Below are 19,966 nucleotides of genomic sequence, written 5' to 3'. Positions count from 1 at the left end.
GACGGGGACCAGGCGTGCTGAAGTTTCAGAGAGAGATGGCTTCAGGGGGCGGTTAACCCCTGGGAGTGTGTGACCAGAGAAAAGGACTTTTGCAGTAACAGGGTCCCCTGGGGATTGCAGCGAGCGGTCCCAAGGGCGGAGGAGTCTGCGGCTCGACCCTAGGAGAGAGGTGGTGACCTCAAGAAGGGCTGGCACACTAGGGGTTCTCCCTGGAAACCGTGGGGAGCTGAGAGTACAAGGCCTGTGAGTCCACAACAACTTGGGAAGAGCGGAGTGATGGCCTGTCACCATCTCCTTAAGAAGGACGTTGTAACCCTGTGCAGAAAGAGAGGGCTGAGCATTGGAAAGTTCACCAAGGCACAGTTAATCGTGCAGCTGGAGGAGGATGACCGCGCTAAGGGACAGATTCCTGACCCAAATGGGGCTATAGCAGGATCTGGGAGCAGCTGGAGTGGGAGCCAGGCACCCCCAAGACTCCTGTCCCCGACCAGACGAGGGTCTTCACGATCGGGTTCCCCACTGGGGGATCGGAGACGGACGGGATTGGAGCTGAGTCCGAGAGAGCAAGAGGACTGTGAGAGACAGCGAGAGCCCGAGAAAGAGCTGCAGAAGCAGCAGCAGCATGAACTGGCGGTGGGGGAGCGGAGAGGCCTAGGGGACCTCCCCGGGGTGAGTGGGGATAGACCCCAGGGGGCCAGTTCCGCAGGGAACCTCGAGACTAAATTGCTGCCCCTGGTTAAGGAGTGGGGGGATGTGGATGCCACCCCACTGCCTTTGAGCAGGCTGGAGATTTGAACCAGGGGGACCCTGCGGAAAAGCCCCGGTATCTAGCTCCCTTGCTGGGTCCCAAAGCCGTAGACTCCGTCAGCCAGATGGGTGGGGAGGTGGACAGGCTCCCACTCCTGACCACAACCTATATGTCTGTGTGGAGTTTCCTGGGGCCAGGCCCCTCGGACCCCCAGGGGGAGCGGAAGGTGATGGTCAATGGGGAGACATTCCTGGGGTGGCAAGATCCTGGGACAGAGAGAACTGTGGTCAGGCCCCGGGTGGTGCAGCCTCAGATGCTGAGGGGCTCGGTGAGGGTCCCAGGGACGAAGCCCCTCGCCCTGCCTATGGCCCAGATCCCTGTGCAGACCCAGGAGGGGTCGGGCTGGCTGGTTGTTGGGGTGCTCCAGGATACCAGCTGCGAGACCCTGTTGTGGGGTGACTGTTTCTCTTTGGGACAGGATCCAGGCCATGCTCCGGTAACTGCCGAGGGTTTGAATTTGAATCCAGGGAACCAATCGGCGGAGAGGGAAATGGTCAGTGAAAATGCAGATGACCTGGCTGGCAGGGGGAGGAGCGGCTAGGCTCAGGCTACCTGCCTGCCTGTAACCAGACCCCTGGGGCTGGGTGGGACAGAGAGATGCTCCCCGCCCCCCTTGCACACCGAGGAGGGGGCTCACGCTGGCTCTGATGCAGTGAGGAAAGCAGCGAGCTCGCTGCCTGCCCCCACTGGGACAGCAAGGGCAGCGCTGAGCACAGTGGGAGCTGAGACCCCAGCTGAGTGGGGGGAGACACAGGCAGGGCAGGGGATCTGTGGGGAGTGGCAAGGTGTTGGTAAGGAAAGTCTGGATGAGCCTAGGCAGCCTTGTGAGCTGATGGCTGTGTCTAGTCAGCAGGGTGGGAAGGCGAGGAGAGTGGAAGATGAGTGTCCCTGGACCTTACCTGTTAGCTGGGTGGAGAATTGGGACAGTGAAGGAAACGTGCCTGTGTCTGTCGGGGGTGTTGACTTGCCTATGGAGGGAGCTACCCTGGTCTCCAAGCAGTTGTCTGTGACCAGCCTTGTGTGATCCCAAGAGATCCCAAGCTGTGTGTCTGGTGAAGGAGAAAGTGTGTCCGGCTCTTCTTTGTCTGAGGAGCAGACAGAAGGGGCCTTTCAGCCTGTGATGGTTGAGGGTCGTGCAGTTGTCTCAGAGTTGTTCTGGATTCAGCTAAAGCCCAGGAAGGGAAGGGTCCTAAGTTTGTGTCTGCTCCGGAGAATGGCCCTGTAACTAGGTCGCATCCAGTTAGTGTCTATGTAAAATCCCAGAGACCAGACAATTCTGGTGCTTGTATTTTGCCTGTTGCTCCTGTGTTCTTGGGAAAGGGTGGAGCAACTCTGACTAATCAGGGTGAGATCCTAGCCAGGGCACAAGGAGAGCATGAAGGTGATTTGATCCTGTTACCTACTGAGGGTGTGGGAACCTGTAGCAAGAAGGAAAAGATTCTGAACTGGTGTGTGGCAAAGGGAAGGAGAATGCTTCTGACCTTTTCTCTAGGAAGTCTGTCAGTTTGCCTGAAAGGGGATTGTGTAGGAATCTGCCGGATGGGCCAGAGGTAATTCTGGATGTAAGGGAGACCCAGAAAGCGGTGAAGAGGGTAAGAGCAGAATTTCTGGGAGGGGTGAATTGTTGCATAGAAAAGCCCTCGGGAAAGGAATCCTCAGGGAGTCTTTGCAAGCAGTTGACTGCAACTGAAGGGTGTGAAAGTGATTTAATCAAGAAAGTTTCAGTTCCTAACAGCCAGAAATTTTCTGTTGTGAATGGATCCACTGACTTTCCTGTTGAAAGACCCAGTGTGGAGAGCTTTGAGAAGGTCTCAGATGGAGTGAAAGCTGTTAAGAAAGTTAAACAATCCTATAACCCAGTGGCTGTTTGGCCAGCTTATTGGGGAGAAGACCCAATCCCAGTTTGACCCCCTGGGGTTTTGGGGGTGGCCAAAGGGCACAGGCCACATAAACCTTCCCACATGCGGCCTGCAAGTGCTATCGACCACCCCGACCTAAGGGAGGGTGTGAAACTGGAAGGGCCTGGTGTAACTCCTACCAAGGAAGGGGAGAGATGCTGGGGCATCCATGGGAACGTTGGTGGCTTCAAACTTCCCCAGGTCACTGGCTAAAGTGACCCCGCTCAGTTCGATCTCGAAGGGGGGAGAGATGTGACGAAGTGGGACTGTTCTTAATGTTTCCTCTGAATAGTGTGGGGGTGCCTCAGTTTCCCCTATGCAGTTCTTAAGTATCTAGGTGGTAGGTGTCACGGAGTGTGGGGGAGTCCAGGCCCTGCACCCCTCTTCCTGGGATTCACTGAGATTCTCAGCCAGCCAGTAAAGCGGAAGGTTTATTGGACAACAGGAACACAGTCCAAAACAGAGCTTGTGGGTACACCCAGGACCCCTCAGTCAAGTCCTTCTGGGGGAGCAGGGAGCTCAGACCCCAGCCCTGGGGTTCCCTGCGTTCCCCCACCCAGCCCCAAACTGAAACTAAACCCCCCCAGCAGGCTCCCTCCTGCAGCCTCTGTCCGCATTCCCGGGCAGAGGTGTCACCCCCCCGCCCCCTCCCGGCTCAGCTGACAGGCTCTCAGGTCTCCCCTCCCCAGGGCACATTCCCAGGTCAACACTCCCCCCTCCCTGCTGTGTCACATCATCACAGTGGGGTAAGGGTGTATGATCCCTGCAGAGCCCTAGAGGGCAGGTGTGTGCAGGGGTCTGGACACAGAGACTGGCCGACACCCTGTTTGCTGGCACCTGATGGCCTGGGCCCTTCCCCCCTGCCAGGTGAGATCTAAAGGGTTGGAGAACAAAGGAATCAGGTGACCTCCTGGCCCGGGAAAGGGACAAAGCCCAGAGGAGGGGGTTAGGGGCTGGAGGGGGTTTCAGTTTGGGGCTGGCTGGGACATGGAGTGAAGGGCAGACGTGGTTGTCTGGCTCACTGCCCCCCAAAATGGACCCAGCTGAGGGGTCCTGTTCTCTGCACCTGCAAGCTCTGTGTTAGACCATGTCCCTGTTGTCTAATAAACCTTCTGTTTTACTGGCTGGCTGAGAGTCACGTCAGTCTGCGAAGTTGGGGGGCAGGACCCTCTGGATTCCCCAGGACCCTGCCTGGGCAGACTCGCTGGGGGAAGCGCACGGAGGGGCAGAGGAGGCTGGAGGCTCCGGGCAGGCCCCAGGAAGGTGGAGCCGGGGGAGCTGTGTGTCCTGCAGACAGGCTGCTCCCAGAGAGGAGACTCCCCAGAGTCCTGCCTGGCTTCATGGGGGGCAGTTCCAGAGCATCGCCCAGGGACTCCATGACACTCAGCTCCATCAAATGCACGAGCAGCCGTCTGGCTGGGGTCCGATGACGGGCATTTACCTCTTCTAAGATGTGGGTTGTCACAGATGCAGCCGATGTGTCTTCTCTAACTTGAACATCTGGAAATGCACCTACCAGCCTACCCCCGACATCAAGATAACGTGCGCAGTGGACAAAAAGCTCGCGAACCCCCAGCACGCAGGGCAGCTGGCCGACGAGTTTGTGAACAGTCGGTCAGGGGGCAGCCGGGAGGAGTCCAAAAAGAACAGGCCCCCCCCGATGCAGAGAGAGAGTCACCATGGGGCCTCCCAGCAGGGAAATAGGGAGAACCCCCTCCAAAGGGGAATGCCTGGCGTCGGGCCCCTCCGACCCGCTCGAGGGGACCAACGTGACCTGAGCTGCTATCACTGTGGCCAGAGAGGCCACGTACGGACCCAGTGCCCCGGGCTCAGGGACAGACTGAGCAGACCAAACCCCCACAGGGTTAACTGGGGAGGGACCCAGCTGGACGAGGGGCAGACGACCCAGGCAAGGGGGGCTGCCAGCTTAGCACCTGCTCAGGAGGGAAGAGTACCCCCGGCCAGCCCCGCCAGAGGGCTAGAGGCTCTGGACTCAGGGTGCTCGGTTTACAGGGTGGGCACGGGGCTGTCCCTCCGGAGAGAGTGCCTTGTTCCCCTGGAGGTGGATGGGAGGAAGGTCAACGGATACTGGGATACGGGGGCGGAGGTGACGCTGGCCCGGCCCAAGGTGGTGGCCTCAGATCGGGTGGTGCCCAACACCTACCTGACCCTGACGGGGGTGGGCGGGACCCCATTTAAGGTGCCCATGGCAACGGTACACCTGAAATGGGGGGCCAAGGAGGGCCCCAAGGATGTGGGGGTACACCACCATTTGCCCACTAAAGTTTTGATGGGGGGGGACCTAGAGGACTGGCCAAGCAACCCCCAGACCGCCCTGGTTGTGACCCGTAGCCAGAGCCGGCGAGGGGCACTGCGCCCTGACCTTGGGGAGGGTACCACACCGGAGGCGCAGGACCCTACCCTGGTGGGGAGGGAGCACCGAGGGGCACGGCTCAGAGAGGCTGAGGCCTCAGACCTGGCCACGGAGGGGGAACCGGGCCCCATCCCCTCCCCAGCCGCTGAGTTCCAGGCCGAGTTGAGGAAAGATCCCTCCTTGCGGAAGCTCAGGGACCTGGCCGACCTCAGTGCGGGACGGACCATGAGGAGAGGCTGCCAGGAGAGGTTCCTGTGGGAGAAGGGGTTCCTGTACCGAGAATGGGCTTCCCCAGGGGAAGGGGAGTCCTGTGGGATCAGGAGGCAGCTGGTGGTCCCCCAGAAGTATCGCCGCAATTTCCTGTACCTGGCCCATGACATCCCCCTCGCAGGGCACCAGGGAATCCGGTGCCCCTGGCAAAGGTTGCTACAGAACTTTTACTGGCCCGGGGTCTTTACCACGGTCTGGCAGTATTGCCAATCCTGTGACCCCTGTCAGAGGGTGGGGAAGGCCCGGGACAAGGGGAAAGCGGCTTGGAGACCTTTGCCCATCATAGAGGAGCCTTTCCAGAAGGTGGCCATGGACATCGTGGGGCCTCTCAGCAAGACGACCCGGTCGGGGAAGAAATACATTCTGGTGGTGGTAGATTTCGCCACCCGCTACCCCGAGGCAGTGCCCTTAGCTTCCATTGAAGCAGACACCGTGGCAGATGCGCTCCTGACCATTTTCAGCTGAGTGGGGTTCCCCAAGGAAGTCTTGACAGACCAACTTCATGTCGGCCCTGCTCCGGTGCTTGTGGGAGAAATGTGGGATCCGGCACGACTGGGCCTCAGCGTATCACCCCCAGTCCAATGGGCTGGTGGAGAGGTTCAACGGGACGCTAAAGATGATGCTGAAAACCTTTATGAACCAGCACCCGCAGGACTGGGACAAGTACTTACCTCACCTGCTGTTCGCGTACAGGGAGGTGCCCCAGGAGTCTACCGGATTTTCGCCTTTCGAACTGTTATATGGAAGGAGGGTGAGGGGCCCCCTGGACCTGATGAGAGACGAGTGGGAGGGGAAGGCCACTCCCGATGGAGAGTCAGTGGTGGAGTATGTCCTGACCTTCCGAGAGAGACTGGCTGAGCTCATGGGCCTGGCCAGGGAGAATCTGGCCAGAGCCCAGAGGAAGCAGAAGGTCTGGTATGACCGCACGGCGCGGGCCCGTGCCTACGCCACCGGGGATCAGGTGATGGTTCTCATCCCCGTGAGAAAGAACAAACTACAGGCCGCCTGGGAGGGCCCTTTCAAGGTCGTCAAGCAGCTCAATGAGGTAAACTATGTGGTGGAGCTGTCGAACCGGGCGCACCACCGCCGGGTGTACCATGTGAATATGATGAAGCCATATTATGCCAGGGGGAATGTGGTGTTGGCCGTGTGTGGACAGTGGGAGGAGCAGGGAGACGACCCTTTAGTAGATCTATTGCCTGGGACCAGAGCTGGTTTCCCCCTGGACACAATTCCCCTCTCGGATCAGCTCACCCCTGCCCAGCAAGCTGAGGTCAGGGGGGTGCTGCATCCCTACCGACAGCTGTTTTCCAACCAGCCTGGACGCACTAATCTGACTGTCCACCGGGTGCAGACAGGGTCGCACCCGCCGATAAGATGCTCCCCCTTCCGAGTCACAGGGAAAACTGCTCAGGACCTGGAAAGAGAGGTCCGGGACATGCTGGCTTTGGGGGTGATCCAGCCATCGGCCAGCCCTTGGGCCTCGCCGGTGGTGCTGGTCCCCAAAAAGGATGGGTCGGTCCGGTTCTGTGTGGACTATCGGAAGCTCAATGCCATCACCGTGTCTGATGCCTACCCCATGCCCAGGCCTGATGAGCTCCTAGACAAGCTGGGAGGAGCTCGGTACCTGACCACCATGGACCTTACAAAGGGCTGCTGGCAAGTGCCGCTGGATGCAGATGCCCGGCTGAAATCGGCCTTTATCACCCCTCTGGGGCTCTATGAGTTCCTGACCCTGCCTTTCGGCCTCAAGGGAGCGCCGGCCACCTTCCAGCGCCTGGTGGACCAGCTCCTGAGGGGGATGGAGAGTTTTGCCGTGGCGTATATTGACGACATCTGTGTCTTTAGCCAGACCCGGGAGGACCACGTGTCCCAGGTTAGACAAGTGCTGGACCGACTCCAGGGGGCTGGGCTGACTGTAAAAGCAGAGAAGTGCAAGGTGGGGATGGCGGAAGTATCTTACCTGGGCCATCAGGTGGGGAGCGGCCGCCTAAAGCCGGAACCAGCCAAGGTGGAGGTGATCAGAGACTGGCCCGCTCCCCACACCAAAAAGCAGGTCCAAGCCTTTATTGGGATGGCAGGATACTATCAAAGGTTTGTGCCCCACTTTAGCGCCATAGCCACCCCCATCACTGAGCTGTGCAAGAAGGGGAAGCCAGACGAGGTGGTCTGGACCGAGCAGTGCCAGGAGGCTTTCCGGGCGCTGAAGGAGGCTCTGGTCAGTGGCCCAGTTCTGGCAAACCCAGACTTTGACAAGCCCTTTGTGGTGTTCACCAACGCCTCAGACACGGGGCTGGGGGCGGTGTTAATGCAGGAGGATGAAAAGGGGGAGAGACACCCCATCGTGTACCTGAGCAAGAAGTTGCTACCCCGGGAGCAACACTACGCGGCCATCGAGAAGGAGTGCCTGGCCATGGCGTGGGCCCTCAAGAAACTAGAGCCCTATCTCTTCGGGCGACACTTCACCGTGTACACCGACCACTCTCCCCTGACCTGGCTGCACCAGATGAAAGGAGCCAACGCCAAGCTCCTGAGGTGGAGCCTGCTCCTGCAGGATTACGACATGGACGTGGTCCACGTGAAGGGAAGTGCCAACCTGATAGCGGATGCGCTGTCCCGGAGAGGGGGCCCCGAACTTCCCCAGGTCACTGGTCACAGTGACCCCGCTCAGTTCAGTCTCGAAGGGGGGAGAGATGTGAGGATGTGACGCAGCAGGGAGGGGGGAGCGTTGACCTGGGAATGTGCCCTGGGGACGGGAGACCTGAGAGCCTGTTACCTGAGCCAGGAGGGGGCGGGGGGGTGACACCTCTGCCCGGGAATGTGGACAGAGGCTGCAGGAGGGAGCCTGCTGGGGGGGTTTAGTTTCAGTTTGGGGCTGGGTGGAGGAACACAGGGAACCCCAGGGCTGGGGTCTGAGCTCCCTGCTCCCCCAGAAGGACTTGACTGAGGGGTCCTGGTTGTACCCACAAGCTCTGGTTTGGGCTGTGTTCCTGTTGTCCAATAAACCTTCTGCTTTACTGGCTGGCTGAGAGTCTCCGTGAATCCCAGGAAGAGGGGTGCAGGGCCTGGACGCCCCCACGCTCCGTGACACCCTCTGAGCCCAGTGCCCCCCCAGCCTTCGAGCCAGGCTCGGCCCCGGCGGGCAAGTTGGGAACCTCCAGCTGGACCCAGCCCCAGATATGTCAGCCAGCCCCACAGACACCCCCTCCCTCCATCCTATCCACTCCCCACCCCTCCCTCCATCCCCCACCCCCCGATATGTCAGCCAGCCCCACAGACACCCCCTCCCTCCATCCTATCCACTCCCCACCCCTCCCTCCATCCCCCACCCCCCGATATGTCAGCCAGCCCCACAGACACCCCCTCCCTCCATCCTATCCACTCCCCATCCCTCCCTCCATCCCCCACCCCCCGATATGTCAGCCAGCCCCACAGACACCCCCTCCCTCCATCCTATCCACTCCCCACCCCTCCCTCCATCCCCCACCCCCCGATATGTCAGCCAGCCCCACAGACACCCCCTCCCTCCATCCTATCCACTCCCCACCCCTCCCTCCATCCCCCACCCCCCGATATGTCAGCCAGCCCCACAGACACCCCCTCCCTCCATCCTATCCACTCCCCACCCCTCCCTCCATCCCCCCCCCCCCGATATGTCAGCCAGCCCCACAGACACCCCCTCCCTCCATCCTATCCACTCCCCACCCCTCCCTCCATCCCCCACCCCCCGATATGTCAGCCAGCCCCACAGACCCCTCCTCCCACCCACCCCCTCCCTCCATCCCCGCCCCGCCCTCCTCCAATGAAGACACCAGCTCCTGGCTTTGGGCTCTGAGTCAGCAGACAGAAAGCAAAGATCCTTTATTGGGGGGCGCGCGGCCCCCGGACGGCAGGACACCCGGACGCCCCCCCTCAGTCGGGGTTCACCACCAGCAGTTTCTGCATGTAGGAATTGAGCCATTTCTGGCGCTCCAGGGCCGTCAGCATCTTGCTCTGCTCCCGGAAAGCCGCGTCGTCCGCCACCACGATGCTCCTCTTCCCGCCCCAGGCGGGGGCCGGGGCCAGCTCCGCAGGCGGGACTTCCTGGCTTGGCCTGCTCCAGGGGCGGGACTTCCTGCTTCGCCCCTCTCCGGACAGCATCCGCAGGCTCCAGTCCTGCAGGGTGATGGACGGCAGCTGGAGGTCCCAAACTGGGGGGCGTCCGCCGGGGCCGGCGGGGTCCTGTGGGGCATCCCGCGTCCACAGCCTAGGGAGAGAGAGAGAGAGAGAAAGAGAGAGAGAGACAGCCCTGGACTCCTGGGTTCTCTCCCCAGCTCCGGGAGCAGAGCGGTGTCTGGTGGTTAGAGCAGGGGGGGCTGGGAGCCAGGACTCCTGGGTTCTCTCCCCAGCTCCGGGAGGGGAGCAGGGTCTGCTGGTTAAAGCAGGGGGGGCTGGAGCCAGGACTCCTGGGTTCTCTCCCCACCTCTGGGAGGGGGGCAGGGTCTGGTGGCTGTGGAGGGCTGGGAGCCAGGACTCCTGGGTTCTCTCCCCAGCTCCGGGAGGGGAGCAGGGTCTGCTGGTTAAAGGAGGGGGGGCTGGAGCCAGGACTCCTGGGTTCTCTCCCCACCTCCGGGAGAGGGGCAGGGTCTCGTGGCTGTGGGGGGCTGGGAGCCAGGACTCCTGGGTTCTCTCCCCTGCTCCGGGAGCAGAGCGGGGCCGGATGGTTAGAGCAGGGGGGGCTGGGAGCCAGGACTCCTGGGTTCTCTCCCCAGCTCCGGGAGGGGATCGGGGTCTGCTGGTTAGAGCAGGGGGGGCTGGAGCCAGGATTCCTGGGTTCTCTCCCCGGCTCCGGGAGGGGAGCGGGGTCTGCTGGTTAGAGCAGGGGGGGCTGGGAGCCAGGACTCCTGGGTTCTCTCCCCGGCTCCAGGAGGGGAGCGGGGTCTGCTGGTTAGAGGAGGGGGGGCTGGGAGCCAGGACTCCTGGGTTCTCGCCCCGGCTCCAGGAAGGGGTCAGGGTCTGGTGGCTGTGGGGGGGCTGTACCTGTTGGGGGGATACGACGGGGGGAGCCAGGCCCCTGAGCACAGGAGCAAGGAGCAGCCCAGGAGGAAGGTGACGGGGACCAGGCCTCTCCCAGCGCCGGGCGGAGTGTCCATCTCCGATCCTGGGGGACGGAAACAGGGTCAGAGCCCCCTGGACACAGACAGACCCTGCCCCCCCCGCCCCCCCAGCAGGCCGAGCCCAAGATCTCCTCCTCCGCTCTCAGCCCCCACCTTTCCTGGCTTGGCTGGTACCAGCACCTCCCCCAGCCCAGCGGCGCCCCCCCAGGCTGAGCTCAGCCCCCCAGCCCAGCCCCCCAGCCCAACCCCCTCTCCCCCAGCCCAATGGTGCCCCCCAGGATGAGCCCAGCCCCCCAGCCCAACCCCCTCTCCCCCAGCCCAGCGGCGCCCCCCCCAGGCTGAGCTCAGCCCCCCAGCCCAGCCCCGCAGCCCAACCCACTCTCCCCCAGCCCAATGGTGCCCCCCAGGCGGAGCCCAGCCCCCCAGCCCAACCCTCTCTCCCCTAGCCCAGCGGCGCCCCCCCAGGCTGAGCTCAGCCCCCCAGCCCAGCCCCCCAACCAACCCCCTCTCCCCCAGCCCAATGGTGCCCCCCAGGCTGAGCCCAGCCCCCCAACCCAAACCCCTCTCCCCCAGCCCAGCAGCGCCCCCCCCAGGCTGAGCTCAGCCCCCCAGCCCAACCCAGCGGCCCCCCCCCGGCTGAGCTCAGCCCCCCAGCCCAACCCCCTCTCCCCCAGCCCAATGGTGCCCCCCAGGCTGAGCGCAGCCCCCCCCGGCCCCACAGCGCCCCCCGCAGATTACCTGTGATCCCCGTAGTGGAGCACGGCCCAGCAACCCCCCGTCTCCCTAGCCCCAGCTCCCCGGGGTGATTTATACCCGTCTGCTGAGCCCCCCCCCTCGCCCCCCGCTCCCAGCATGACGCAGGCTCGGGCGGCCGGCGGGGGTGTCAGGGGCGCGGATCGATGGCGCCGCTGCCCAGCCCGGGGGGAGGGGGGGTCCCCGACCCCACGCGCGGACCGAGGCGTTAATGAACCAGCCGGGGCGGCAGGGGGCTCCTGGGACCCCCAAGTCTGATGCCCGGGTGGCGGGGGGGGAGCTCAGAGTCGATGGGACGGACGGATGGACGGACGGACCCCTTGGCCTGCGGCTCCTAATTGCCTGCCCCTCCCCCCCTCGAAGGCCTCGTTAGACGGCGTCGCTAACGAAGCCCCTGGCCCGCGCGCGTGATTCACTGCCGGCCCGGCCGGCTGTCGATGGCGAGTGGGCGGTTCCGGGGGGTGTCTCGCTCTCCTGGGCTCATTAGCGCCAGCCTCGTTAGCCGGCACCTAACGAGCTGGCGAGGAAAGCGGGGCTGGGCCTGTCTCCCAGCTGGGAAGGAGGGCGCATCCTGCAGGCCCCAGGCCCCGAGGCAACCATCCCCATATTGCGCCCACTCTGGGGGGCCGCACTGCCCCGTGGAGGGGGCCAGCGGGGCCCTGGGGATCTATGGGGACCCCACGAGACTCCTGCCCCGGTCCCATGTCACAAGGGCCCCAGCTCGGGCGGCCCAGCCCCGGGAAAACCCTCATCCCCCCAAAACCTGTTTATCCCCCCAGCTCTGGGAGGGGAGCGGGGACTAGTGGTTAGAGCAGGGGGGACTGGGAGCCCGGACTCCTGGGTTCTCTGTGCATTGCAGGGCCGGTCCCGTGAGGGAAGCTGAAGCCCCGGGACGGATCCTGGGGGGGCTGATCGGGGCGGGGGGGGGGGGGGCTGAATGCAGATGACGCTGGGTTATTTCCAGAGAGGCCAGAGTGGGGCGGAGGGGCCAGGCCGGGAAGGGGGGGCTGGCGGGCAGCGCCAGGCGGACAAGCCAGATATCAATCGCCCGGCGCTCACCCCCAGGTGGTTAATTGGGACTGGAGAGTGGGGGGCGGGAGGGCCAGACGGGAAAATTGTTTCATTAAATTAATGGAGCCACGCAGCAGCCAGGGACACGGAGCCGCCGGGGTTGGGGGGCTGCCAGCGGCTGGGGAGTTTGGGGAGGGGAGATGGGGGGTTAACCCCCCCTTGCAGGGAAGAGACAGACAGGGGAGCGGGGATGGCGGATCAGTATCCCAGGGCACAGACAGAGGGATGGGGGGCAGGGGGTTGGGGGAGGGGGGAATGAGCCCCCCTGGGGCACACACAGCAGGATCACATGCCCCGGGTGTGTGTGTGTGTGTGTGTGTGTGTCCCTTCCCCTTTAAATCTCAGCCCTGGGGGCCCCGCCCCTCCCAGCTGCCCCTGATGGGGGCAGGAGTCATTTATCCCCCTGCCCGGGGTGGCTCCCAGCAGCTGTAGCTGGGGCAGCTATGGGGAGCCAGTGCTTGGGGGCCCTTTTCCATCTCCTCTGGCTGAGTCTGGGGGCTGCCATGCTGCCTCCTCTGGGTGAGTTAGTCTGGGGCCCCCCTAGCACCCCCCCCCCCCCATCCCCATGCAGCTGGGGGCAGAGAGGAGGGACTGGCCTCAGCTGAGCCCTGGCCAGGACTCCTGGGTTCTCTCCCTGGCTTTGGGAGGGGAGTGGGGGGCTGGGGGCCAGGACTCCTGGGTTCCCTCCTTGGCTTTGGGAGGGAAGTGGGGTCTAGTGGTTAGAGTGGGGGGCTGGGGACCAGGGCTCCTGGGTTCCCTCCCTGGCTTGGGGAGGAGTTGGGCTGCTTGGGGCAGGCTCTCACTGCCCCCCTGTCCTGCCCCCCAGATTTCCCCGTGAGGCTGTACTCCGAATCCTCCCGCCTCTCCACTGTCCTGCGAGTGCGTCCCGCGTTCTGCCTCTACGAGCGCTGGCGGCAGGCGACCGTGGACCCCAGCCGGGCGCCCCGGGCATCGGCCACGATCCAGGTGCACGTACAGCCCTCAGGTATGGGGAGGGGAGTGGGGTCTAGTGGTTAGAGCGGGGGGGGGGCTGGGAGCCAGGACTCCTGGGCTCTCTCTCCAGCTTGAGGAGGAGAGTGGGGCCTAGTGGTTAAGGTGGGGGTGGGAGCCAGGACTCCTGGGTTCTCTCCCTGGTTCTGGGAGGGGAGTGGGGTCTAGTGGTTAGAGCGGTGGTGGTGGGGAGCCAGGACTCCTGGGGCGTGACTCCACGTTGCTGTCTCCCCCAGGGGACAATGCCACCTACAAGGTGCCCCAGGGCTTCCCGGTGCCCCCCTGCAGCCCCCTGTTTGAGGAGCCCCCCCTCCCACGGGAATTTGCCTATGATGTGGGGCCAGGCCTGGCCTGCTTGAATGACACCTGCACCCGGGACCTGCTCCCTGGCCGGAGCTACAGGTAGTGCGGCGGTGGGGGGAGGAGATGGGTGGGGGGGGCCAGGATGAGGGGCCTCGGGTGCTGCCTGGGAGGGTTGAATCTGTGGGGTGTGGCTGCAGGATGTGGGGAGCGTATAGGAGTGGCTGGGGAGGCAGCGATTGTGGGGGTGGGGAACGGGGAGTGAGGCCTAGTGCTTAGAGCAGGGGAAGAGAGTCGTGAGCCAGGACTCCTGGGTTCCCTCCCGTCTCATACGAACCAGCTGCCTTGATTCCCGCAGGGTGCGGTTTGCTCTGTACGGCCGAGCCGTGACCCCGGTGACGGTGACGAACTGGTCCCGACCCTTGGAGACGAGAGGTGAGACCGGTTTGGGGGGGGGGCGAAGGGAAGGGGGCGCTGGGCCTTTCCCCTCCAGGGGGCGCTGGCTCCCAGAACTGGAGGTGTGGCTTAGTCTGGCCACGCCCCCTCCCATGTACAGCAGGACTAAGCCCCGCCTCTTTGCCCCTGTGGCTTTTCCCCCCCAGGTCTCCCCCGCAGCTTCCGCGCCATGGAGCCTGGCCCCGGCGGGCGCTCGGGGGGCATGGTGGTCGTCACCGTGCTGCTGAGCGTCTCCGTCCTGCTGCTGCTGGCTGCCATGGGGCTGGCCGTGGTCCTGGGGCGCCGCTGACCCCTGCTGGCCGGAGAGACGCCACCTCCTGCTTGGGGGGACGACCCCCCTCGGGTATTGCAGGGACGCCCTGTCACTGCGTCATTAAACGCTCGGCTTTCCACCTCCCGGAGTCTGTCTGTCTGTCCAGCGGGCCGCGAAAGGAGCAGGAGAACGGCCGTGCTGGGCCGGCCCCACGGGCTGTCTGGCCCCCAGGCTCCTGTGGGGTGCCCGGTTCGGGGCAATCATCGAGTGATCCATCCCCCACTCCCAGCTTCTGCCAGTCAGCGGCTCAGGGACACCCAGAGCATGGGGCTGGCTCCTGGCCCAGCCTGGCTAATAGCCACGGATGGACTGACCCACGATGAACTTCCCTCATTCTCTTCTGAACCCTGTTCTACTTTGGGCCTTCACAACATCCCCTGGCAGGGAGTTCCCCAGGTTGACAGGGCATTGGGTGAAGAAATACTTTCACCTGTTTGTTTGTTTTTTTTTAAACCTGCTGCCCATTAATTTCAGGGTGTGACCGCGGGTTCTTGTGTCACGTGAAGGGGGGGGATAACCCTTCTCCACACACCAGTCCTGATCGTATAGACCTCGATCGTACCCCCCCCCCGGCCCCGTCCTCTTTCCCAAGCTGAACAATCCCTGGTGTTAATGTCTCCTATCCAAGCTGTTCCATTTTTCCGTACCATTTTTGTGGCCCATCTCTGCACCTTTCCCGCTTTTTACCAGATCACGGCCGTCAGCCTGTGCCAAGAGCTGCCCGCGCCGTTCTGGGGCTGGGGGGTGTTTGGATTTACCGACCGCTGTGAGGATCTTGCCCGGTTCCTCTCCCTTTCCTAGGGGTCCTGCATCCGCTTAGCTCCTGGGGGGCAGGTTTCCTGAGAAGTGTCCACCGGGACTCTGAGATCTCTTGTGCGAGTGGGAACAGCGAATTCAGACCCAGCTCGATCCACAGGCCCGGAGCTCTCGCCCAGCCCCTTCGGGGTCGCTCTCACTGGGGTGAGCCCCTTGGCTCCCTGCCCCCTGGGACTTACTCTCTGAACCTGCAGCTCTTCTCGCCCCCCCGGGGTCAGGCCGGGAGCCCCCTGCAGCGAGTGCCCTGGGGGCAGATGGACCCCGCCCCACAGGGAGCTTTGGGCTTGGGAGTGACTTGGCAAGCGGGGTGGGGAGGGGGTTGTTGGGGGTCTGAGTGCAGGGCGGAGAGTCCTGGGTTAGTGCTGGGAACAGAAATTACAGCCAAGGCCTGCTGGGTTGGGCCTGAGCCCAGAGCGGGCCCCCCCCACCCCACTCCTTATTCCTAGTGCCCCCAGCAGGCCCACACGGAGCAACCCCCTGCCCCCTCCCAGCCCTTTGTCCTCCAGCTGCTTGCACCTGGCTGGCTCCCTGCCTGGGGGCACCCATGGGGTGTTAGCTGCTGGGTGCCAATGGGCTGGGCAGTGGGTTGGACCATTGTCTTCTAGGCCCCTCCCTGGGCATGGGAATTGGGGGCCTGGCCCTAGCCAGCTGCTGTGGGTCACACCTGGGTCTGTGCAATGAGCAAACAGTCTCTTCCTCCCCCACTATGTGACCACGCAGCATGTGGGGAAACTGAGGCACATACTGGTGTTAGGATATTGCTCTTCAGGCCTGTCTGCAAAGGCCGAGACTCTAAGAACGTAGGTGTGTTCTTATCACTTCGCTGGTTCTAGACGTATAAAAGACAGAATCAACATCGCAGTTTGCCTGCTCACGGGGCCTTTTCTCAGGCTGACCGGCTGAGGCCCTGATCTTAGGCTAAGGCCTCTGGCTAAGCAGCAGGGGCCGTTGGGCTGTTAGGAGGAGGATCCTGTCCCGATCATGCCCGTCGCCTCCAGAGATGGGACGAGGATGGAAAAGGAAACGTCGTTGGAGAGGGTCCTGTCTGGCAAGAACTCGCCTCTCAATAGCTGGGGTGTGAAATCCTCACTTCTGGGTTGCTCTCTCGCGGTCGTCCCCTCTTTCGTATGGCTTGTCTAATCTCTGTCTGGGTCTCTAATTGTTTGTCTGCTGTAGAATTAATTTTTGCCGGGTGTAAACGAATTAAGGCAGAGGGACATCATTGGTCAGATAATCATGTTAGGATGGTTAGTTACATTTCAGTAAAATGATGGGTTATGGTAAAGCTAAGCAGAACTCAAGTTTTACTGTGTAGTCTGCAGTCAATCAGGAAGTGGGGGTGGGAATGGGGGGGCGGATGGGAACCGGGGCACAGGCCAGGCTCTGTGGCGTCAGAGCTGGGAAGTGGGACACTGAGGAAGGACGCTGGAATCCTTGCTTGCTGGAAGTTCACCCCAACAACCATCCCATTGTTTGCACCGTCGCCCTTGGGGTGTTCCTGCTCTCAGGTCATGCGAGAAGGACCAGGGAAGCGAGTGGGTGCCGGCATAAGCCCCCTACTAACCGTAGTGAGACCAAACCTTCTGCAAAAGTCCTCCTTTGTCCCAAGCCCCCATCAGGTCGAACGGGACCCATGTTTCCCGGCGGGCGTTATGTGGAGTTTCACCTGCCGTTTCGAGGCCCGGTCCCCCCCGGGTCTGTGTGGCCCCTTTGTAACGCTCTGCGCTTAACTGACTCGAGTCATTTGTGTCTCTGCAAACTCGGCCGCCTCCCTGGTTCCCCTTTCCCAGCTGGCTTATGCCCACGTTGAGAAGTGCTGGGCCCCGTGCAGACCTCCGGGGGACCCCACTAGTCCCCTGTCTCCAGTCTGAAAACTGACCCTTTATTCCTCCCCTTTATTGCCTGTCTTTCCCCAAAAAGAACAGGAGGACTTGTGGCACCTTAGAGACTAACCAATTTATTTGAGCATGAGCTTTCGTGAGCTACAGCTCACTTCATCGGATGCATACTGTGGAAAGTGTGTAGAAGATCTTATTATATACACACAAAAAGCATGAAAAAATACCTCCTCCCACCCCACTCTCCTGCTGGTAATAGCTTATCTAAAGTGACCACTCTCCTTACATTGTGTATGATAATCAAGTTGGGCCATTTCCAGCACAAATCCAGGTTTTCTCACCCCCCCCCCCGCCCCCCACAAACTCACTCTCCTGCTGGTAATAGCTTATCCAAAGTGACCACTCTCCTTACATTGTGTATGATAATCAAGGTGGGCCATTTCCAGCTTTTTGTGTGTATATAATAAGATCTTCTATTCTTTCCACGGTATGCATCCGATGAAATGAGCTGTAGCTCACGAAAGCTTGTGCTCAAATAAATTGGTTAGTCTCTAAGGTGCCACAAGTCCTCCTTTTCTTTTTGCGAATACAGATTAACACGGCTGTTGCTCTGAAACCTGTCTTTCCCCAGTTACTGATCTGTGACGGCCCTTCCCCCTTATCCCATGACAGCGTAGTTTGTGGACAAGCCTTGGGTGAGGGACCTTGTCACAGGCTTTGTGAAAGTCTAAGGACTCTGGTTCCCCCTTGCCCACGTGTGTCGACCCCCTTGAGGAAGTCTAATAGAGCGGCGAGGCGTGATTTTCCTTTCCAAAAGCCGTGTTGACTCTCCCTCAACAAGGCGTGTTTATCTCCGTGTCTAACGATTCTGTTCTTTGCCATCGTTTCTACCCGTTTGCCCGGTGTGGCGAAGTGGGCGTGTTCTTGATGTTTTCTCTCAATACTCTGTGTGTGCCTCGGTTTCTCCTGTGCGTTATTCAAGTAGGGAGGTGGTGGGAGCAGGGGGTGTGAGCGTTGCGGCCACCCCTAGAGGGCAGGGGGGATACTCCCGCCGGCCTGCCTGGGCACACAGACCGGCCGACACGCTGGTGCCTGGTGGCCGCGCCCATCGTCTGGAAGGAGCCCGCCGGAGGGGTCGGTGCAGAGCAGTGACCTGCTGCCCCGGGAAAGAGACACAGGCCAGAGAAGGGGCGACAGGCTTGTCTGGGGCCAGGCAGCCGGAACTGGGCAGTCTCCTGTTTGGGACTTGGTTGGGGGGCACTAGGCCTGGGCATCCCCCCCACCTTGCTGGCAGTCCCTGATCTCGGTGCTCCCCAGCTCTGCCCTATGCTGTGTTCCTGTCGGCGATTAACCCTGCTGCATTACCCGCTGGCTGGAGTCCCGGCTGGCTGTGGGGTGGGGCCCCTCGGGCTTCCCCAGGGGTCCCTTCTCGGCAACCCCCCTGCAGGACGCGCACGGTGAGGACAGGGGTGCTGGATGCTCCCAGAGACCCAGGAAGGCCACAGCCAAGAAGGCTCCTTGCCCGGGCCAGCGAGCCCCTAGGGGAGTCTGGCTACCCCAGAGCCCTGATTGGCTGCATCTGCATGAAGGGCCAGAGCGAGGGGACCCCCCAGGGCAGAGCCAGGAGCTGGGGGCTCGGAGCTGTGGCCCCGGGAGGTGGTGGGGCCCAGGGCTGGACCCCCAAGACCGAGCAGCCCCCCAAGAAGGCATTGCATGGATGGAGGCTTCTCCCAGGGGCTGTACGGAGCTGGGTGAAAAGGTGGTCTGGGACACAGGGTCTAGCAGGCAGCCGGGAGCCAGGACTCCTGGGTTCTCTCCCTGGCTCGGGGAGGGGAGGGGAGACTAGTGGCTGGAGCCGGGGGCTGGGAGCCAGGACTCCTGGGTTCTCTCCCTGGCTCAGGGAGAGGAGGGGAGTGGGGTCTAGTGGCTGGTGCGGGAGGCTGGGAGCCAGGACTCCTGGGTTCTCTCCCTGGCTTGGAGAGGGGAGGGGGGTCTAGTGGCTGGAGCGGGGGGCTGGGAGCCAGGACTCCTGGGTTCTATTTGCAGCTCAGCTAGCCCTGCTGGGGGAGGGGGTTGGGCGGTGCTGGCTACCCCTTGCCCACCTGAGGTTGCTCGTGCCCTTTGGGGATCTCGGGGGGCTGGCCTGGCCTGTGAAGGGTTTTGCGGGGTTTGGTCCCATGTGGGAGCTCGGGACAGCTGCTGGGAGGGCTTACGCGGGGTTGGGGGGGGCAGTGTCCCCACCTGCGCCCTGCAGCACCCCCCCCCAGGTCAAAGTCATCCGTCCCCACCCCCCCCAGAAGGCGAATCCGAGCCACAGCTGTTATTGCTGAGTTGTTACCAGCACCCGTCCCCACTGGGGGCACATGCGTCATCCCCCCCCCATATCCCAGGGGGGGCTGCTAGGGAGGAGCTGCCCCCACCCCCCGTCCTGGCTCATTGTGCATCTCTCCCTCCCAGCACCAGCTGGAGTTTCCCCTGCTCTCTGCCCCCACCCAGGTGAGTCAGACACGGGGTAACAGGAAGCGCCCCCCCCGTGTGGGCTGCCCTGGGGGGTCCTGGCTGGGGTGGGGGGGCTGGACAGGGGACCCCCCCACATTTTTGCCCTCAAGTATTTAAAAGGCCAGTTCCCTGATTTCTATGGGGGGTGAATCTGTTCGGGGGGGGAGGGGTGCACCCCTTAGATATCTGGGGGGAGGGCTGATTTCTCCCCACCCCCAGGTAATTAAAGGGACAGTGCCCTGTTTTCGGAGGCCGGCTGTACCCCTTTATACATCAAAGGGTCTGGAGCTGTTTATAAGCTCTCCCCCCCTCCCGCCCAAGGCCAGCTCCCCCCCCAGGTATTTAAAGGGACAACGCCCAATTTCAGCTGAGCTGGGGCCCAACCCTAGAGAGCAGGGATCTGGTGGGTGGGTTTTAGGGAGGTGTTTGCCCCTTTAAATCCACCCCCCCATTATTTTTGTCCAAGGGAATTTAAAGGGACAGG

General features: G+C 62.4%; 1 protein-coding gene across 1 annotated transcript; it reads left to right on the top strand.

Moving 5' to 3' along the window:
• Nucleotides 1-12,651: 12,651 nt before the first annotated feature.
• LOC122463596 (uroplakin-2-like) lies at nt 12,652-14,410 on the top strand. Its single transcript, XM_043534292.1, has 5 exons — nt 12,652-12,789; nt 13,097-13,255; nt 13,497-13,662; nt 13,919-13,995; nt 14,163-14,410. The coding sequence occupies exons 1-5, from the start codon at nt 12,714-12,716 to the stop codon at nt 14,303-14,305; spliced, it is 621 nt and encodes a 206-aa protein (XP_043390227.1). The 5' UTR covers nt 12,652-12,713; the 3' UTR covers nt 14,306-14,410.
• The last annotated feature ends 5,556 nt before the right edge of the window (nt 14,411-19,966 follow it).

This window comes from Chelonia mydas, chromosome 23 (genome assembly GCF_015237465.2).
Source record: "Chelonia mydas isolate rCheMyd1 chromosome 23, rCheMyd1.pri.v2, whole genome shotgun sequence".
Taxonomy (NCBI): domain Eukaryota; kingdom Metazoa; phylum Chordata; order Testudines; family Cheloniidae; genus Chelonia; species Chelonia mydas.
The sequence above is the reverse complement of the archived record's forward strand: the minus strand, read 5'-3'. Positions and strand labels throughout refer to the sequence as shown.

Bases quoted from the DNA above. Each gene is read 5' to 3' on its own strand.
- LOC122463596 (XM_043534292.1), top strand. From the start codon at position 12,714: ATGGGGAGCCAGTGCTTGGGGGCCCTTTTCCATCTCCTCTGGCTGAGT. The intron at 13,256-13,496 runs GTATGGGGAGGG...TGTCTCCCCCAG, and splicing joins GGTGCACGTACAGCCCTCAG to GGGACAATGCCACCTACAAG. The intron at 13,996-14,162 runs GTGAGACCGGTT...TTTCCCCCCCAG, and splicing joins CCGACCCTTGGAGACGAGAG to GTCTCCCCCGCAGCTTCCGC.